Consider the following 18403-nt stretch of genomic DNA (forward strand, 5'->3'; position numbering starts at 1 on the left):
TGACCGTTACATAAATTATCATGGACTATCTAAATTGGCACAAATGGAAGAATCATGAATCCTCAAAAACAGAAAGAGGTGGAAAACTGAGAGACCTTAGAAAGGACTCATTGTGTCTCTGTTTTGTAGCTAGGGACTGAGGTAGGGTGTGGGGAACTTTAGGTACCAACCTCAATAAGCCTGGAAGAGAATTTTCCCCTATAGCCTCTAGAAAGAAGCACAAACTTGCCAACCCCTTTATTTCAGCAGTAAGAGACTCAAAGCATAAAATCCAGCTACATCTTGATGGGTTTCTGACCAATAGACTGTGAGATAAAAAAGAAATGTTATTTTAGTCACTGATTTTATGGCATTTTGTTACATAGCAAAAGAAAAAAAAAAACAGACACGGGCTCACATTTCAGTGTGGAGCTGGGTTTTGGCCTAAGCATGACCTGCCATGAGGAAGGCCACAGGCCCCACATCCATTGTGCATGCCAGGCACTGTGATTGCCACTGCCCACCTTCTCTGGTCCTTACATCATATCCCTGCAAGCTTTTCTCAACTTCTCTAAGCCAGTGGATTATTTTCCCTCTGTGGTCCCACACTTTCCATGAAAACAAGCACATGGGGTTTCCATTCTTCTTCTTGCAAATGCTTTCTCACCCCACTGAGCCAGGGGGTCAGGAAGAGGGGCCAGAAACCCTTCATCCCTGAATGAGCAACTTCTAGCACAGAGCAGACACAGGAGATAGGTGAAATGGTCCAGCAGAAGTTATACCAGCTTGTAGCCAATAATCCATGTCTAAAGGTTATCTGAAATAATTATTTCTTATAACTTTATTGTGTATGTTACCATAAAAGCCTCTACATATACTTTTGAAAAGATATTTATTCTTTTTTTAAGAGATGATTATGGAATTGTTGCTTTATGGGGGAGGGGGACATTTAAAAATTTTTTAAAAATAAATGTATACATATTCATTGCAAGAAGTTGAAACAGATAGACAACTGTTAAAAAGGTTTGCTGAGTACACTTCAACACATCTCTCTTTATATACACACACTGCATGTATGCAGTTCTGAGCAATTGGGATTACAGCCTTTGTTGCCAACACTGCTAATCCCCACCTATTTACTATCCACAGCCTCCCAGGAACCCAGACTCAAGTCAGGCCTTCACCTCATCTTCCACAGAAGAGGGTAAGTGCTTGGATTAGATCAGTCTATACAGGGTATTTTTACAGCAACAGTTATTAATAAAGTTAGCTAAGCCTGATTAATAAGAAGCTATGGGCTTAGGGTGGAAGGGTTCTTTTCCTTTATATCCCTTCCTCTTCTCCTATGAATATTAAAGTACCCTCCACCACCACCACCAAAGTGAAAATGATGGTGAGGATGGAAGAGCAGAGAGATACAAGCAGCCAGATCTCTGATGGTCTTGGGGAGATTGCTTTTTGGTACCACCCTTTCCAGAAACATCTGACTTTTACACTGACAATTGTATGAGTATTATCCACAAGACAGAATGAGGTAGACGGGTATAGGTGATCAGAAGAGATCTGCAAGATATTAAGTGTAGATATGGGGTGGCGGGGGGAGGGTGTCAAATCCTGCATAGTCTGAGGCAAGACAACAAAGGTATACTATGCTGCCATGTAAATGCAAATTATTTCATTTTCCACACTGATTTGAATGGGGGGGAAAGCACTTGCCAGGTCAATTAACTATAAACCAAGTACTGCCGTATGCTCTAATAAAGATACCACACCTGTAACTACAGCAGAGATTGGGGTTACTACCTGTCTATGTTTGCAATATCATCTGTAATTTCCTATGTTCCATTTGGCTTCCACACTAGTGATATTAGCAAATTAAATCAGGGTGTGCAGGGAATCATACCCTGCCTTTCTTGAGTCTTTGATGGCTGGACTAAACTTTGAATTGCCCAGAGATATGAATTGATTTAGTTTACTATCTTGGCAGTCAGGAAAGGAAGGGAAGTTTCTGGGGTTTCTGTTTGGTTTGCTACCAGAGTATCAAGCATTAGTTAACATGGATCCAACAGGTAGATTCTTCTAATTACCAACCAAATCTATTCCCAGTGTATATTTGGGAAGGGGGTAAAAGCCTCATGGGAAGGGTCTATGATTCTTGAACTCAAGCCAGGTCTTCAAATGTAACCTGACTTCTACAAGCTTGTACTATGGTCAGTGTACCACTGTGGCTCTTTGGGGAAGTAAAGGGCGCCTAACTTCAGAGCTAGTCTCTTACAACCCCTAAAGGGTCTGGGTATTTCCCTTTCCTGAGTACAGTCAGCTTGGCATGTTCCCAGGTCTCCCGGGGAACATCGTAGAGGTAGAGTCACAGTGTACATCTGTGGCTTCATAGCAGGCCCTTTTCACGAAAAGACCTAGACTGCACCCCAATTAGCACCTCTGGTCTGTGACCTGGCTTAGATGAACTGAGACAAAGGAAATGAATTTCCTTTATGGCAAATGGAGTTAAATTTCTTCCTAACAGACTAGGAATTTTCTGTCTATACATGTTATATAGCACCTTAGTAGATTCCACAGTGATTTCTTTCCTAGGGGGCCTCACACTCAATGAGCCATTGCTACAGACTCCTGTTGATCTGAATACTCTGAGAAGCACTCTGTGTGTGTTGTGCTCTTGATCGTTAAGCATCATTACTTGGCTTTCTCCATGCCACGATCCTGGTATTCCTGTTGAGACCAGGGAACACAAATTCAGCGAGCATCCCAGGACTAGCATCAGTGGAGCTCTTAGACCCCTAGGGACAGAAGGGACAGTGGGGCGGTGGGGGAGGGGGGTAAGCTACAAGAACCCCGGAGAGACTCGTGTAGAGACATCTGCCTTAAAAGAGCAGTGATTCAAACAAAATTGCCAGTGAGGGCAAACCTGGAGGGAGAGAGCTACACTAGGGGTAAAACATTTCAGTCTTTTCCCTTCTAATAGCCTTCAGGAGCTCCCCTGGGGTAAAACCAACCAGAAGCCAGATGGCAAAGGAGCCTAGTGATCTGGTCAAATAAGTCAGCCTCTAGAGGCCAAGATAGAATGGAGGAGGTGCAGAACAACTTAGGTAAGTTTTCACCGTATTGAATGGAAGTGCCTGTGGGACAGCCAGAGACCATATGGGATCTAGTTGGCAGTTGGGAATATGGACCTGGAACTTAACAGAAATTGGAAAACTATCGATTTGAAAGTGTGAACTAGAATATTTTAGGTGGAACATGTAGAGTAAGAAGAAACAGGCCTGAAAAAAAAACACTAAAACATGCCGGGCAGAAGAAGAATGAGAGATGATTGGGGAGATGGGAGGATCACACAAACAAGTGTCTCAGAGGCAGTGATATTCAGTTAGTTATTGAGAAACGTCTGTGGAAGTTTTTAGAACAATGGGGATATGAAACTAATTTTTAAATAAATTTTAAGAAATCCAGTGCAAGTATCTCTACTGTTCAAATTAAGATAAACTATTAACTAAAAAATGGACACCAGATTTCAAAGATTTAATGTAAAAAATGAAAATCTCAATAATTATTATATGGACGGATATGTTGAAATAATATCTTCTATCTATTAGGGTTTTTTTGTTTGTTTTTTCCATCTGTTTCTTTTTCTCAACTTTTTAATGGCAAAAAATAAATTTAAAGTCATATGTAGTAGAATTTAATAAAATGCGAAGCCCTGGCTTACATCCTATTGCAGAAAAAAAAAATACAAAGAGGCGTTGAGTTTATTCTGGGGTCGAAGTGACAAAATCAGTTAAAAATGCGAGGAGAATTTGATGAAAGTCACAAACAAACACTGCAGGGCCTCAGAGGAAAGAAAGATGAGGGCTTGCCAGGGCTTCAGGAGGCCGAACCAAGCCTCGTTAAGCCTGGAGCTGGCCAGCTCAGGACTCGCGGGGCTCACGCGGCGCCCCGCCCCCCGCCCCGCCCCCGTCGTGAACGCGTCGCGCCAATTGACCCCGCCGCTGCGCCGTAGTCCGTCGCACAGCTGCGGGTCGCGATGGCGGACGTGTCCGAGAGAACGCTGCAGGTGTCAGTGCTGGTAGCTTTCGCCTCCGGAGTGCTGGTGGGCTGGCAGGCAAATCGGCTGCGGAGGCGCTTCCTGGACTGGAGGAAGCGAAGGCTGCAAGACAAGCTGGCAGTGATGCAGAAGAAGCTGGATCTGGCCTGAGACCCCGCGCAGTCTGTCCGCGGCGCCCCCAGCGCTACCACCTCGCTTTGCCCTCGCGGGGGCTCCTTTCGGGCGCCAGCCGGAGCCTGGCTTGTCTCCCACCTTCAGCCTCCCCGGCCGGGCTCCCCCGGAATGTCGGTGAGCAATACCAATCGCAGCTCTCCTAGGGTAGTCTCTAGGGTTGGGTGGATATCTCGGGGTAGGAGAGCATTTAGGTAGAGCACTGGGTGGGGGTGGGTTGCTCCCCGACACAAAAAGGAGGAAGTTTTGTTTTCCTAGTAAGTTACACTTTGTTGTCATTTAATAGAAATGTCTTATCACGTTATATCTTCATAATGTTGAACTTTAAAATACAAAGTGCTGGAAAGGCGGGGAAAGAAAGGCCAGAATTTGGAGGTGTTCGTGTCACCCCTTTTTCACTTTATTATTCTTGTCAGTAATATTCGTGGTAGCACCGTAGTACCTCTTCACATTTCTGTTGTTGTTATCCAGTAGCATCCAGTGGGCATTCTTAGGATACTGAGAGTGGAAACATCAGTGGCCTGAAGTCAGGAGCCTGTTTTTTCATTAAAGTGCTAGTTTTTTCATTAGCGCCATGCATCACAAACTTCCAGGGACTCAGTAATCTTGTTTGTCACTCCCGGCTTTATAGTTCATGGATTAAAGCCCCACAGTGTAGTAATTTGAAGTTAACCATTATGAATGTCTAATTTTTGCCTTTCCTGTTTCCAACAGCTTCTCGAAGATGGATGTATAGAACACTGGACAGAAGTATCTTCTTACACATTATGAATCAGTTTTATTTTTAAAATAAAAAAATGTAAATATCTTTGGTTTTTTTCATCAGAAGGAAAAGAAGTAGTTTGCCTGCCATGCACTTTAGTACATTAAGAGATCTTGTTTCCATAATATAAAATTTTCCCACGTTTCTAAATTTTTACTATTATTGCCTTTTCCAGTTCCCTCAAACTTAAACCCTTGGTCCTTTGCTCTGCCCTTTCATTTTGTTCTACCCCAGCCATTCCCTTTTTCACATCCAAGCAGATTCCCCTCCAAGATATTTTTATCTTACCTAAATTCCAACTTTGCACATTTTCATTGTCGATACCCTCAAACTTAAATGCAATGTGTCTGTCTTCCATCTATAGTTCACTTGCAGAGAAGTCTGTAAACTGGTGATACTTGTTCTACAGTCTTGTAAAATTGGTACAAGTTTACCTTTCCAGGCAGTTACTGTAACACATAACATGTTTGAGGCCAGTGCCTTAAACATCTCATTCTACAGATCCTAGCCATCTGATTCCACTAGTTCTGTACTGTGTAGCAATAGGAAGCTTAAATTCTTTTTCAGTGTCTTCTGTGAGAAAACAGTAGAAAGTTGATAATCATTTTAATATGGGGGAACAAGATAACAAGTTTTATGCAATAACTTGTTCTTAGGAGAATAATTTGCTACCTTACATCAAATCTTTCTTGTTTTAGGTTATCTGATTTTCATAATGGCAGCAAGGATGACTACAGAGAAGCAATAACTAGTGTTAAGGTAACCATGTTGAGCATAACAATAAAAAAAAAAACAACAGGCAATGAATGCCTAGGTAATATTTCTCAAGCTTGAATGTATACATGAAACACTGTTATTAATACACAGATTCTGATTCTGTAGGTTTGTGGTGGAATCTGAGATGATGCATTTCTAGTAAGTTTCTCAATGATGTTGATCCAGGATTCACAAAGAAATGGTTTTAACTCAGAATGTCTTTCAAAAGTGTGTGAAATTAAAGTCATCTTTCCCACCTGAAGTAAATAAGTAACAAACTGTCCCTCCTCACTCCTTAATAGGTATCCTCATTCCTCATATAGTGTGTGGGGTATTCATTTATTTTTATTAATGGTATTACTCTTTTTATAACCTTGTAACTTGATTTAAAAAGTTAACATCCTGGTGAATCAGATACAGGGTTCCCCTAATTTTTTTATAGACTTTAAAGGTTCATAAATGATGAATTTTCTCATGCAATTTTTCTTGTTATTTCATCACTAATAAGAAATGTTCACTTAAAATATTTTACATTAAATATTTAATAGCACATTACTGTCTCATTACCATTTTAAGTGTAAATACTAGTATTCTTTAAGTAAAAAGTATTATGAATTATACTGAAGAAATTCCAAATGAAGACATTAGTTACAAGAAGCAGTACCAAGTGTCAAGGATAAGAACAAATGCAATATACTTTATAGAGTATAATGTCAGGGAAATAAGCAGCTACATACAACTGGACTTTAAAATGCCTCTGTGGACCAGCATTGCATACATATGTTCTTTCTGTGTTCACATATAAGTAGCTCTTTATAGTAGGCCTAAATCACATGCCTAGCAACAGTGGAATAAGTATTTTAGAGTATGTGGCACAATGAAATCTCAGCAGTGAGAATGAACAAGCTATAGTTAGACATAATGATACTGCATCTCACAAACATCTGAAAAGCAGACAAGAAGCCAGTACACATAGCATGATCCCAACCTACAGTTTGGTTTCCAAAGAGCAAAACATTTTTTTGCTGTTAGAAATTAGGATAGTGCGTGATTGATATAGGGGGTGGATGCTGGTAGGTAGGGATTATAGGGACTAGTAGAGGAAGACTACTAAGGTGCTGGTAATGTTCCGTGTTTATGTGGATGGTATTACCGGGATGTGTGTTCAGGGTGAAAATTCAGTGTGGTAGATTGAGGTTGGCAAATGTTACTTTGTATTATACTCAAAAGTACATTTTAAAAAGTGGCAGTTGAGCTCGTGGAGTGAAATTGCTTGTTGTACAGAAGAACAGTGTGGTTCAATTCAAAAGTGAGCTCAGTTTATCCTTGGTGTAGTACTAAGTTGAGGAATTGGATTTATAGGATTCAGTCCCACTTGGGGAAAGGTTATTAAAATATCCCTGAGATTAGATGTAAGATGAGAATCAGTTATGTAGTCACAGGCTTATTGTAGAACAAATACAACCAATACCCTCACAGAATTCAGGATCGACAAAGTGCAAAACTAGAATGAAACGAAACTTTTGCAACTGGCAAAGAAGTAAAAACTCCCTTGTAAAGGGAGAGTATGCAACGGAGTCACGTAGTCCATGAAGGCCATATAGGAAAACTATCCTTGAATTTAATTTCAGATGCTTAAATTGTAAAATTTAAGATTAGTTTAGCAAAACGGCTATAACTAAACAAGTGCAGGAACGTGTGTCCCAACAGGAATGTCATGGTGGTGAGGTATTGTGGGACTTGTAGTTTCGAATGCCTTATGCGTTAGCCCAACCCTTCCCCCATTTCCACCCCCAACTCCTTCGGGATTTGTGGCGAAAAGATGACCACATGGGCAGGGACCTGAGCTTAGAACCTCCAGCAAATAGCTCCTGCAATAGAAAATCTTCCCCAGCCAATCCGCGTCCGTGCTGCAGAGGCTGGCGCGCTATGATGGTGTCACTTTTCTGTACTGCCGTCTTGGTTTCCCTGACAACGGCTGGAGCTCCAGGCAAATGCGGGGGAGATGCTGGCTCGGCGGCGGCGAGACCCGCTCCAGACCGTGCAGCGTCGCAGTCAGGAATTAAAGCAACAGGTACGGTCTAGCTGTCCCAACTACCGACCTGGGCCCCGTGAAGCGACCTGGGCTTGGCGGCGGGCAAGATTTGGAACGCAGCCAGAACCTACCCCTAACCTACTTACCTTCCCAAGTCGTGGTCCCCACCCCAACCCTCCTGTGTATTCCGGGACCTCATCCAGATTCCGACCCCTCATTACCAGCCCAACCCCTGATCACAGACTGCCCACCTTTCCCACCCCGATAGCTCAATCTCCAAACCTTAACCCCTTACCGCACCTCGCTTCCAAATCTAACCTTAGAGCCATTACCATTTCCAAACAACGCTGCGCCCAGCATCCCTCGCCTCTATATGCCCGTTTTCCTTTGAGCCTTCTTTCAGTGGCGGTTATCTGTAATTGCTCACGTGAACTCAAGGGAAGTAAGTGCCAAGAAATAGTATATAAGAAAAATAACTGAATAATAAGCAAAGGACATGAACGCAAGAAGAAATATAAGTAATTCATAAATATGAGAAAAGTAAACCTCAAAAGATAATCAGCTACAAAGAAAATAAGATATCATGAACATAAAATAAAAATCCACAATACTCAGATACACAATAATGGAGAGGGCGTGATACTTAACACTGAACTGTGCATTTCTGGAAAACAGCTTGACACTTTGTAGCAAATATTCATCCTCCTAGGCTGAATAATTACATTTTCAGAAGTTTGACATAGGTAATAATGAAAAAATGGGAATAGAGATTGGAATATGAAATTGCTTTTCAAGGTATTACAATAGAAAAGACACAATTTATATGATCAATAATAGGGGAATGATATAAAACTTTGGTTAAAATTTTGTTAAAGAGATTTGAATGTTTTAGGAAAAATATGTAATAAAATGTCAAATTAGAAAAAATATAAAATTGAATATACGGTAAATAAAAATTTTTAATATGCTGTATACATAGAAAAAAAAATAGAAGAAAACAAGCCAGGATGATAAGTCTGGCAAAATACTGGTGATTATTATATTTCTCTCATACTTTTTGATATTTTTCTAATTTTGAACACTAAGTATATATTACTTTGTAAAAGAGGTAGTAGTTAATGAGTTGTTCATCTATTTTCTAAAGTTCTTTTTTTAATTTGTTAAACTTTTAAGTTCTCATTTCATATGTTACCCAATATTGTTTCACTAAATACAAACTATTCATCCATGGCAGACAGATTTACTGAATTCTCATATTTTATGCAATTATGAGATTTTTTTTGGCAAATATTTCCTAAGTGGCTCAGTTGGAACTATAGTACTGTAATAAAAACAAAGTACTAATCTGGAAGGATTAATAAGCGATGATGAGGCATTGACTTGAACTGACCTTTGAATGATTGATATGGTCCTGTATCTAAGTTACATTAGTATGGTCTTTTGTCTAATTCTACATTTACATTATGTAAGCATAGATGAAACAAAGCAAACTGTTACAAGGATTATTCCTCCTCTAGAAGAATTAGATCAGGAACCTTTTGATGCCTAGGACATCTGGGTTTGGCCCTTTGAGAACATGGGACAGGTAATCAGGAGTCCATTTGTGCCATGGCCGTGATGATTGATTCTGTCACCCCATATATGAATTTTGTAAATAATTCCCAGACTAATGTAAAAAAAGCAAAACTAGAGAAGAAACTAGTGAACTTTTATTTCTCTTTTTTTCATTCTTTATCACATCACCTGTAGCAAAAGACCCAGAAGTGTGGCAAAGTTACATATAGTGTTTGCAAAAATGCTAAGTCAAGATACAAGATGTATGATAATTGGTAAACTTGTGGTATTCGGTAAACCCCACTCAGCAGTAAGGCATAATAATGATTTACACAATATGGAAGTATCTAAAAATATGCTACATGAAAGGATTATACAGAGTACATACCTTCTGGGAATTTCCTGGGGGTCATGATATTCTTCTTTGTTGTTAACACAGATTTTTACAGTTGCCAAACACAGATTTTTACAGTTGCCAAAACTCAGCTAATGTAAGATTTGTGTATTTGCATGGGTGAATTGGTGGTGGGAAGTCCATGGAGATTACAACTGAGATGGAAAAAAAAGGCACAAAATGATTTTAAAATAAAAAAAAAACAAAAAAAAGATTTGTGCATTTCATTGCATGTAAATTTTATACCATATAGTGATGTCTATATATACCTGAGTATTTTATTTAAGGGAAAATATATTGATGATTACAGTTGAATATGCATAAAATATAAGATGGATTGATAAGTAGGTAGATCAAGTAAGTATAGTAAAATGTTAATGGTGAAATGTAGGTGATGGATATATGGGTGTTCACTAACATTCTTTCAATTTCATTGTGTTTAAAGATAATTCATAAAAGATGTTGGTTAAAGGAATTGAAAGTTTATTTCCTAAGTTTACACGTTATTTAAAAACATACTTTTAACTGTCTCTATTTGTTATAGGTTGATAGTTTACTTTCTGAGAGTCAATTGAAAGAAGTTCTAGAAGCCAATAAGAGGCAAGATATTTATCAAAGGTAAAGCACACTAAATTGACACTTTACAGGACTTGTACTCAAATTTCAATGAATAGTATGTTACAACACATAAATTGTTTCAGTTATTATTTTTCCTTAATATTGAGGTAACAATGAATAATACTTTCCAAAATATATTTTAAAATATTTCTTACAATTTTCCCTACCTACCAGGTCTGAATAAAAGAATAAGATTAAATAGAGAATAACAAGTGTGACTACTTGTCTACTACCTGTACCAAGCAGTGTAGTCCATTCTCTAGAAACGTTCTCAATTTTCAAACAATGTCATGGGATACTAATTCATACAAATGGATAGACAAGTTCAGAAGGGGAGTATGCTGTGGTGAGGCAAGGCCAGCTCTAGAATCCTAAACTTAGCCTTCACATTGTTATTCTACTACTGAAAGCTCTGGTCACGTTTTAGAACCTCCCGCAGCTGGAGAGAAGGTTTTAAGGCTCAAATGAGATGATGCTTGTAATTGGTCTAGCAGTGTACGTGATGCACAATGAATTGTAGCTGTTGTCATTGTTAGTTTTCTTGGTTAGGTCCCAGGTTTGTGGAATTTTGGGGCTGGAGAAGTCAGTGCTCTTCCTTATTTCAGAGACAGGGAACTGAAACTCTGAGTCACCTTTGAGCATTGACTATCTTAGCTACATGTATTTGACCTTGGGTATAAGGATCACCTGAGCCAATGGGTAGAAAGCATTTACATATGAATATTTCACTTTATTCACACCAGAGCTACTTGCCTTTCCTGCTTAAAACTTATGTATGATTTTATAAAATCATTTTCTTGTTCTGACAATAAAAAATTAATCTTTTTCTTTCTTTTTAAAAATTTAGATGTATCCAGTTAAAACAGGCAATAAATGAAAATAAAAATGCTCTTGAAAAATTAAAAAAAGTAAGTGCTAAAATAATCACATTACCAAAACTCTGTATATAAATTTGTCCATGAAGTAGGAATTCACTAGAGCAGGTAAGTTCTTGAGTTTGCACTAGTGATACTGTCTCACTAAAATGTGTGCTGACTTGCCCTGTGTGCTAGCTAAGGATGTGCTTTGGAGTAGAAAAACCAGGTGTGGTGTCAGCATTTTGGGGGCAGGTTCTCTATGGATTTGAGCAAAGGAGCATCCTGGGTCCTTTGGTGGCTTTTTCAGGCTTTAACATCCTTTTTATGTCAAATGTTGTGGGGCAAACCAGCAGGCTGGCAGAGCTGGGAGCCCGAGGGCCAGGAGGCTGGTGGGCCTCCCACCTCTGCTGCTGTAATGTTGGTGACTCTGCAGAAATAAGAGGAACTAGGGTTTTTCTTAGCAGTCCCTCAGAAGTTTTGAAAAATATGAGCCTGAGCTTCAAGGAGGTGTCCACGACCAGAGACTCAAACCGTTTAAAGTACAAAGTATCTGAAAGCATATCCCCTATTTTGAATCCTCCTTATTACATCTGAGACAAGCCATCCCTGAGAGATCTCTGAGTTCCTCCAGTGGCACAAAATCCTTTAATTTAGGAGGCAGAGTGACTGACCCTACATTTGAAGTCCTAATATTCCTGCTTCGCAAATTAGGAAATCAAGTCTTCTCAAGGTGAAGCAGCTTTTCCTGTCTCACTGCCAGTAAGTGGTGCCACTTCGAATTGACATCTGCCATTTTGACTACAAAGCCAACCTTCTCACTGGATCTTGTCTGTCACTCACTACAGAAGGTCTATAATTCTCAATAACAAAACAAAACAAACAACTTGTATAATTTTATTGTTTGATTCGGTTTGTATACCAACATAATCTACATTTCTTTTAAATCTTATGTCTCTAAAGTGTAGACTTGTGATATTTACTTTGTCTTTAACTCTTATTGGAGTTCTTTTTCCATTAAAAATAAGTATAACAGGAAAAAGACATTTTTCAGTGAAAGAGACTTGTTTCCTCTCATAGTCTGATGAAACGGCACCTGTTGGGAACTATGAGCAGAAGAAACAGGAGGAGCAAAGTCTTTTGGATAAGCTTACCCACCAGCTGCAGGAGCTCGCTGTGTCCATACGTAGAGAAAATACAGCTGAGTATGCTTCTTTCCTCCTTTTCTTCTTTTTCACATATTATGTCTCCAGCATCTTTGATGTTTGACTCAGAGTAAAGACATATAAAAGGACTGAAGAGAACAAATGAAAGTACCTATCTAGTCGGTCAACATTTACTTATTGTGTTAGATCCCCATGCTTGTATAAGGAAGTGGAGGTGCTGGTAATTTATAATCTAGTTGGGGAAATGGACTCTGAAAAGCCAGATAAACAATGTTGGAAAATAAGAATGCCATTAATGCCAGTGTTGTTGATATAAACACAAATTGTTTAGACTGTCTCGTGCATATTTCCTCCTCATAAGTATTCTTTAAAAACTTGTTTTTCTGTTGGAGTGTTTATAAAGGTGCTTGCTTCGTGGAAAGAAAACTTGAAAGAAAAAGGAGAAAGGGTCATTATTCAGATTCTTTGAATGCTATTCCCAGTCTTTTGTATTGGATCCTGGGGAAAATGATAATGGTTCGTTTAAAATGCAAGAATTCTAGAGTTCCACTGATTTCCAGTAAAAATGACCAACAATGACAAAGTAGCTGGTATTATACTTAATTAACCTTCTTACTATAAAACCTGACAACATATACAAAACAGTGGTTCAGAGTTATTGAATATCAACCAAGCAGTGCTGATACTCCCAATACAGGGAGACATGTAAGGTGAGGATAATCTATGGACTGTGGTGCAGGCAGGTGGATCTTTGCAGGGAGAAGCAGTCTCACTGAGCTGAGAAGGCAGAGATTAAGTTTTGGAGTTGTCAAGATTGTCAGAACTTTCGAGGAGAGAGAGTGTAACTGCAAAAACAATTTTTGCAATTCCAGAAGTCTTAATGGGCTCCTGGGTTACACAAAACCCTGGTAGAAACCACATGCTGGGCCACTGAGAGTTATTGGCATTTGTACCCAGATACAGTAAGCAAATGCTTGGCGAATGGCTCAGGTATTTAATGGAGATCACAGAAGGCCTATGCTCTGCGAGTGAGGAAAAACAGCCTAATGTTAAGAACTGTGACTCTGGAATAGAAAAAAAACTGAAGTAGACCTCCAATAAAGTCTAAAGCCAGACCTTAATAGGAACAAGATCTGTGTAACAGAACAAAATTCAACATCCTTTAAAGGAAGGTGACAGATCCACATTCTCTAGTATATTATCCATGATGCCTAGTTAAAAAAAAAAAAAAGAAGAAGAAATGGAAGAATTTATGGTTAATAATTAGACAACTGTTTTCTGAACCAGTCTGTTCCCCATATGGTAACCTAATTATCAATCAAATCATGCCCTTCCCCTACTTATATTTTGTTGTGTTCTTTGCATACTTTTTTCCTTTTAGTACATCAGTTTGAAAAGTTTTATTGATCTGTCATTTGGGTTCATTTCTCCAGCTCTTTAGACTATCTTAAAGATAAAGCTCTGCATTCTGCTCCCTTTTCAGTCTTATCTCTTGCTCACTTCTTCCAAGCCTTGCCTATCATTCTGAGCTACTTGAAGTTTCCTGATTTCAAGCCTTCTTTCTCCCCTACCTCCCTCTCCTTTCTACTCCTTTTTTATCCCTCAAGACTTAATTCTAGGCCTTTCCCATTGCTACCTAGCAATAGACAATAACATAGGTTTCCCTCCTGTGTGTTTTCTTTAATATATTGTATAGAACTCTTTTGTTGTACCATTGAACTATACTGTAATTATCCCATTATCCCTTTGTGAGTTCCTTTAGGACAATTAAGTCTAGCTTACCTTTGTGTCCACTGTGTCTGACATGGTACATCAAATCATCCTCATCATGGCTGACTTTTATTACAAGCTTGCTGTGGGCACTCACTGTTCTAAACACTCTGCAGGTTTATAATTCATCTAATCCTCATGACAACCTTAGGGGGCGGATTCTGTTTTTGCTTCCTCTTTACCCGTAAAAAATGAGAGCTTAAGTAAATCTTAATCATAGTCTCAACAAAGGGGGGGGGGGATAAAATCAGCATTTAAACTCCATGGTTAGATTCTGACTTTTGTAATACTACTTAAGCAGCATTGGATTGAAAAAATCTAAGATTTGAGGCAAGTCTCTTGGCCTCTGGCCTAGCACACGCTCTGTCGTGTCATGCATTCCTCGGGCGCATTAACTCACCACTCAGTGCCCAGGTCACATATTCTTTGTTAGAGATAGAAACCTTTAGTTGTACTTTCACTCTATTTCCTTGATGGATCAGCTCTGCTCTGTACAGAAGGTATTCATTACTTGATCTGTCCTTAATGCATTATTTCAAGTTACACTCATCACAGACATTCTTTTGTAGAGTTGGAGAACTTACTAAAAGAGAGGAAGATGATGATTCTACTGATGAGAATGAAGAAGGAGAAGAAGAAGGAGAAGAAGGAGAAGATGATGATGAAGATGGTGAGGATGAAGAAGAAAGTGAAGAAAGTGGAGGGGAAGAAGAAGAAACTGGAGAGGAAGAGGAAAATGAATCTCAACAGTCAACAAGTAAAGAATACATTGCTATTGGAGATTTCACTGCTCAACAAGCTGGGGACCTTACATTTAAGGTAGGTAAAAACAAGACGAAACTAATCTAAGGATACATTTGCATACTTAACAGAATAAGAAAACTCTGCATGTATTACATATTCCTGGTATTAAGTTTTAAGTACCCATTTAAGTAAAAAAAATTATGATTTATGTAGGCAGTAATGGTATGAAATTCCATTATTAAAATTACCTGGTGGTAAAGTGCTTAAAGTGGAAATGTTCAGTTTTCAAAATTAGCTTTAATGTTGATAATTCCTAATATAGGGATACAATTTAATATTTTATTTTTTATTATCATAAGTATACTCTTATTCCATTGAGTTAAGGCAGTGTACACAGCTCAGGATAGAAGGGAACACTGTGCTGTCATGAAGCAGTCCTGGCTGTTGACTCATCTGGGGGTGTTGCATCTGCACCCGCCTGGCCTGTGCAGAGGTGGCAGGTGGACAGAGCATCAAGTTGTGGTTTTCAAATACACCTGAGGCTGTGTTTCCTACTAGAGAAATGAGCCAAAGGAATTTTAGTGACTATATAAATCTTGATTCTTACATTTATTGAACTTCAAGGTTTGATAACTGATTAGTAATAAAACACACAAGATTATTATTGTGGAAATACTTATATTGTTTAACTCATAGGTTTTTTAAATGTTCCTGGAAAATATCAATATTAGACTATAAAATGTATCTTAAGAACGTTTGTATCTTTGAAAGACTTCAAGGGGTGGAAATTCTTTGTTCTTCAAATGTGGATTATATTTTTATAAATGGATGGGAGTTTTTAAAAGCTTTTGTGATAAATTACATTACTTAAATACCATTTTTGCTTCAAAATAGGGTTTAACTTTAATAGAATTGATTTTCTTTGGAGATTTGTAGGTTACTTATACAAGATTTTTTTTAAAGGGATAAAAAAATTAGAAGAATTAAAAATACTATTTGACAAAATGATGAAATCTTACATTAATTATAAAATGAGAGATGGCTCCCATTTAGACATATGGCTTAAACATGTTAAGTAACCAAATGATTCATTTATAGTTGCATTTATGATCAGACAGGTTCTGGGCTGAGAAAACTTTTGATTAGTATAAATAATATATTAAGAAAAGATCTTTTTTTCTAGAATCTGGTTTAAAATATTACTAATGAAAATACGATAATTTTCATTTACTTTTTTACTTTCTTTTGCTTTAAGAAAGGGGAGGTTGTCTGCGTAATTGAAAAAAAACCTGATGGTTGGTGGATAGCTGAGAACTCCCAAGGAGACAAAGGTCTTGTTCCCAGAACCTACTTAGAGGTGAGTCTTTGTTGTTTATTCTTTTCTTTCTCTCCTTCAAAGCTTTTTTTTTTTTTCATTTTCTATAAAACATTAAGCTGTGTCCTTTGATAAATTAAGTAGTGAATAACTTGAGATAGACACTTTGCTTTAATTTTAGAAACAAGGCCTGGGAGCAACATCAGGAAATGTCCTTAGGCATGTGAGTGTTCCTGCATTATCTTACAGTGAAGATGCTTGTGGATCATAAAAATCAAGTCATCTGTTGTTTGTTGTAAAACATAACCACCATTAACTTTGTATCAACTTCCACAAATATGTGATACCTTACTAAAATAGAACATATTATATATGCATGTTTGTAGCTTTTTTTTTGTACATTTTTTTTTTCTGACACTAAAAAAAAAAAAAAACGTTTTTCCACACTACTTCTCTCATACAAAGTGGTTTCCTGCAGCTCAGTTTAGTTCTGATGTTGATGTTAACTCTTGGTGTTAACCAGACCCCATAAGTTAAGGGCTCCGTACCAAAAGACTGCCCCACCTCAGAGGCCAGTCACAAGTCCTAAAAGCCACCTGCAGCTAAGTGACCAGCTATAAATTTAGAGGTTTCCACAGTTTTTTTGTTGTTGTTGTTGTTGGTGGTGGTGGTGCTTCTTTTTTCTTTTCTTTTCTTTCTTTTTTTTTTTTTTTTGTGTGTGTAGAAAAGCTGAGATGTAGGCCAGAGGTGTAGGGGGTAAGAGGATTCACCAGAGACAGATGGGAAGTAGAACAGGAGGGCTGACTAAAATACAGGGCTGAAGGGAGCAGCAGGTGAGACAGGAGAGGTCTGCTGCAGCCACCTGAGTCAGCTCCTTGAGGGGGTGGGTGGGTTAAACTCAAGTGGTAACAGTGATAGCACTGAGACTTAACCCCTAGGCCACCAGGGAAACCTGGTTTCCACAGTTTTGATAATTTTCTAGGAGGACTCATAGAACCCAGAATTCCTTCCTTATGTTTACCAGTTTTATAAAGGCTACAACTCAGGAACAGCCAAATGGATGGGAGACATAGGCCAGATATTGGGAGGGGGAGGAAGTAGGGCCCTGTTCTTCTTTCCCTCTCTAGGAGCCATTCTCTCAGCACTTCAGAGTCACCAACAATCTGGAAGCTCCCTAAACCTAGGGGTTTCCATAGAGGTTTCATTACATAGGCGTGAGGGAATTTCCCTGTATTTCTGAGATGCCTGTTAACTGGACTAAAAGTCTCAATTTAGACAAAGCGTTTATTAAGTTAATCAAGATGACAATTCAGTCTGTGGAAGCAGTACAATGGATTTTACTCTGAGAACTGTTCCCATAATCACAAGTTTGATTTCAGCTTATAAGAACAGTGAGTCATTGACATGAAAAATGTAATTATTTTTGACAGGAGACTTCTGGGTTTTCATCTATAGCTTTATAGTCTTCTGTTTCCTAAGTTGATCTAAAGAGGTATCACCTATGTACAGAGGAGAGTAAATACTGGGGTCCAATTATTTTCCTGATTTCTATAGAATGCAATATGGAGAGGCAAAGGTTAGGTAGCCATTATTTAAATCTTTTTTACTTGGCTCCATGGTCACTAGTGAGGAGGTGTGTGTGAGAATTGGTGTGTGTGTATGTGTGTGTGTGTGTGTGTGTGTGTACAATTATTATTACATTTCCTTCCTTCAGATGGTTTTGCTCTCTTGCCTGTCAGATCAAAGATAGAGCTCCTAGAATATTCACTATATGTTCACAAATCCATCTTACGTTACACCAGGGTCATTCTGAAGGTAGTTTTATTGGTTGATTTTTGCATTGGGTAAAGACTATATTTAAATAATTTTTCAGCCCTGTGATAAAGATGGCCAGCAATCAAGTGAGGAAGGCAGTGAAGAAGATGCAGAAATTGGCGATAAGACTACTGAGGGAGCAGAAGAAGTTAAACAAAGGTAAAAAGGTGTGAGGGGTTATCAAAGTAGGCTTTGGAAACTTTCTTTACTTATTTTTAATTTTACTATAAACACTTCAAGAATTTCTTTAAATGGAAACATTTTGTAATTTTTGAGGATACTGCTTTTCATATTACTATTTGCTTAAAGATCATCACTGTTTTAAGTTTGTGATTATTTTTGATGCATGACATTGTTCTGTCTAGTTTCATCTAAACACCACTACCTTTGCAGAACTTACAGTTATATACTT

General features: G+C 38.4%; 1 protein-coding gene across 3 annotated transcripts in view; it reads left to right on the forward strand.

Annotated features, from left to right (window-relative positions):
• Positions 1-7700: 7700 nt before the first annotated feature.
• Positions 7701-18403, forward strand: part of NPHP1 (nephronophthisis 1 (juvenile)) — a 33990-nt gene continuing 23287 nt past the window's right edge. For all 3 annotated transcript variants that reach the window (XM_004685996.2, XM_012727305.1, XM_012727304.1), the window contains exons 1-7: positions 7701-7800; positions 10254-10327; positions 11175-11235; positions 12262-12386; positions 14687-14936; positions 16117-16218; positions 18050-18150. In XM_004685996.2, coding sequence (XP_004686053.1) covers positions 7732-7800; positions 10254-10327; positions 11175-11235; positions 12262-12386; positions 14687-14936; positions 16117-16218; positions 18050-18150 — 782 coding nt within the window. In that variant the 5' untranslated portion in view covers positions 7701-7731. The remainder of the gene's footprint in view (positions 7801-10253; positions 10328-11174; positions 11236-12261; positions 12387-14686; positions 14937-16116; positions 16219-18049; positions 18151-18403) is intronic.

Source organism: Condylura cristata, unplaced genomic scaffold (assembly GCF_000260355.1).
Source record: "Condylura cristata isolate star-nosed mole 26May11 unplaced genomic scaffold, ConCri1.0 scaffold00020, whole genome shotgun sequence".
Taxonomy (NCBI): Eukaryota; Metazoa; Chordata; class Mammalia; order Eulipotyphla; family Talpidae; genus Condylura; species Condylura cristata.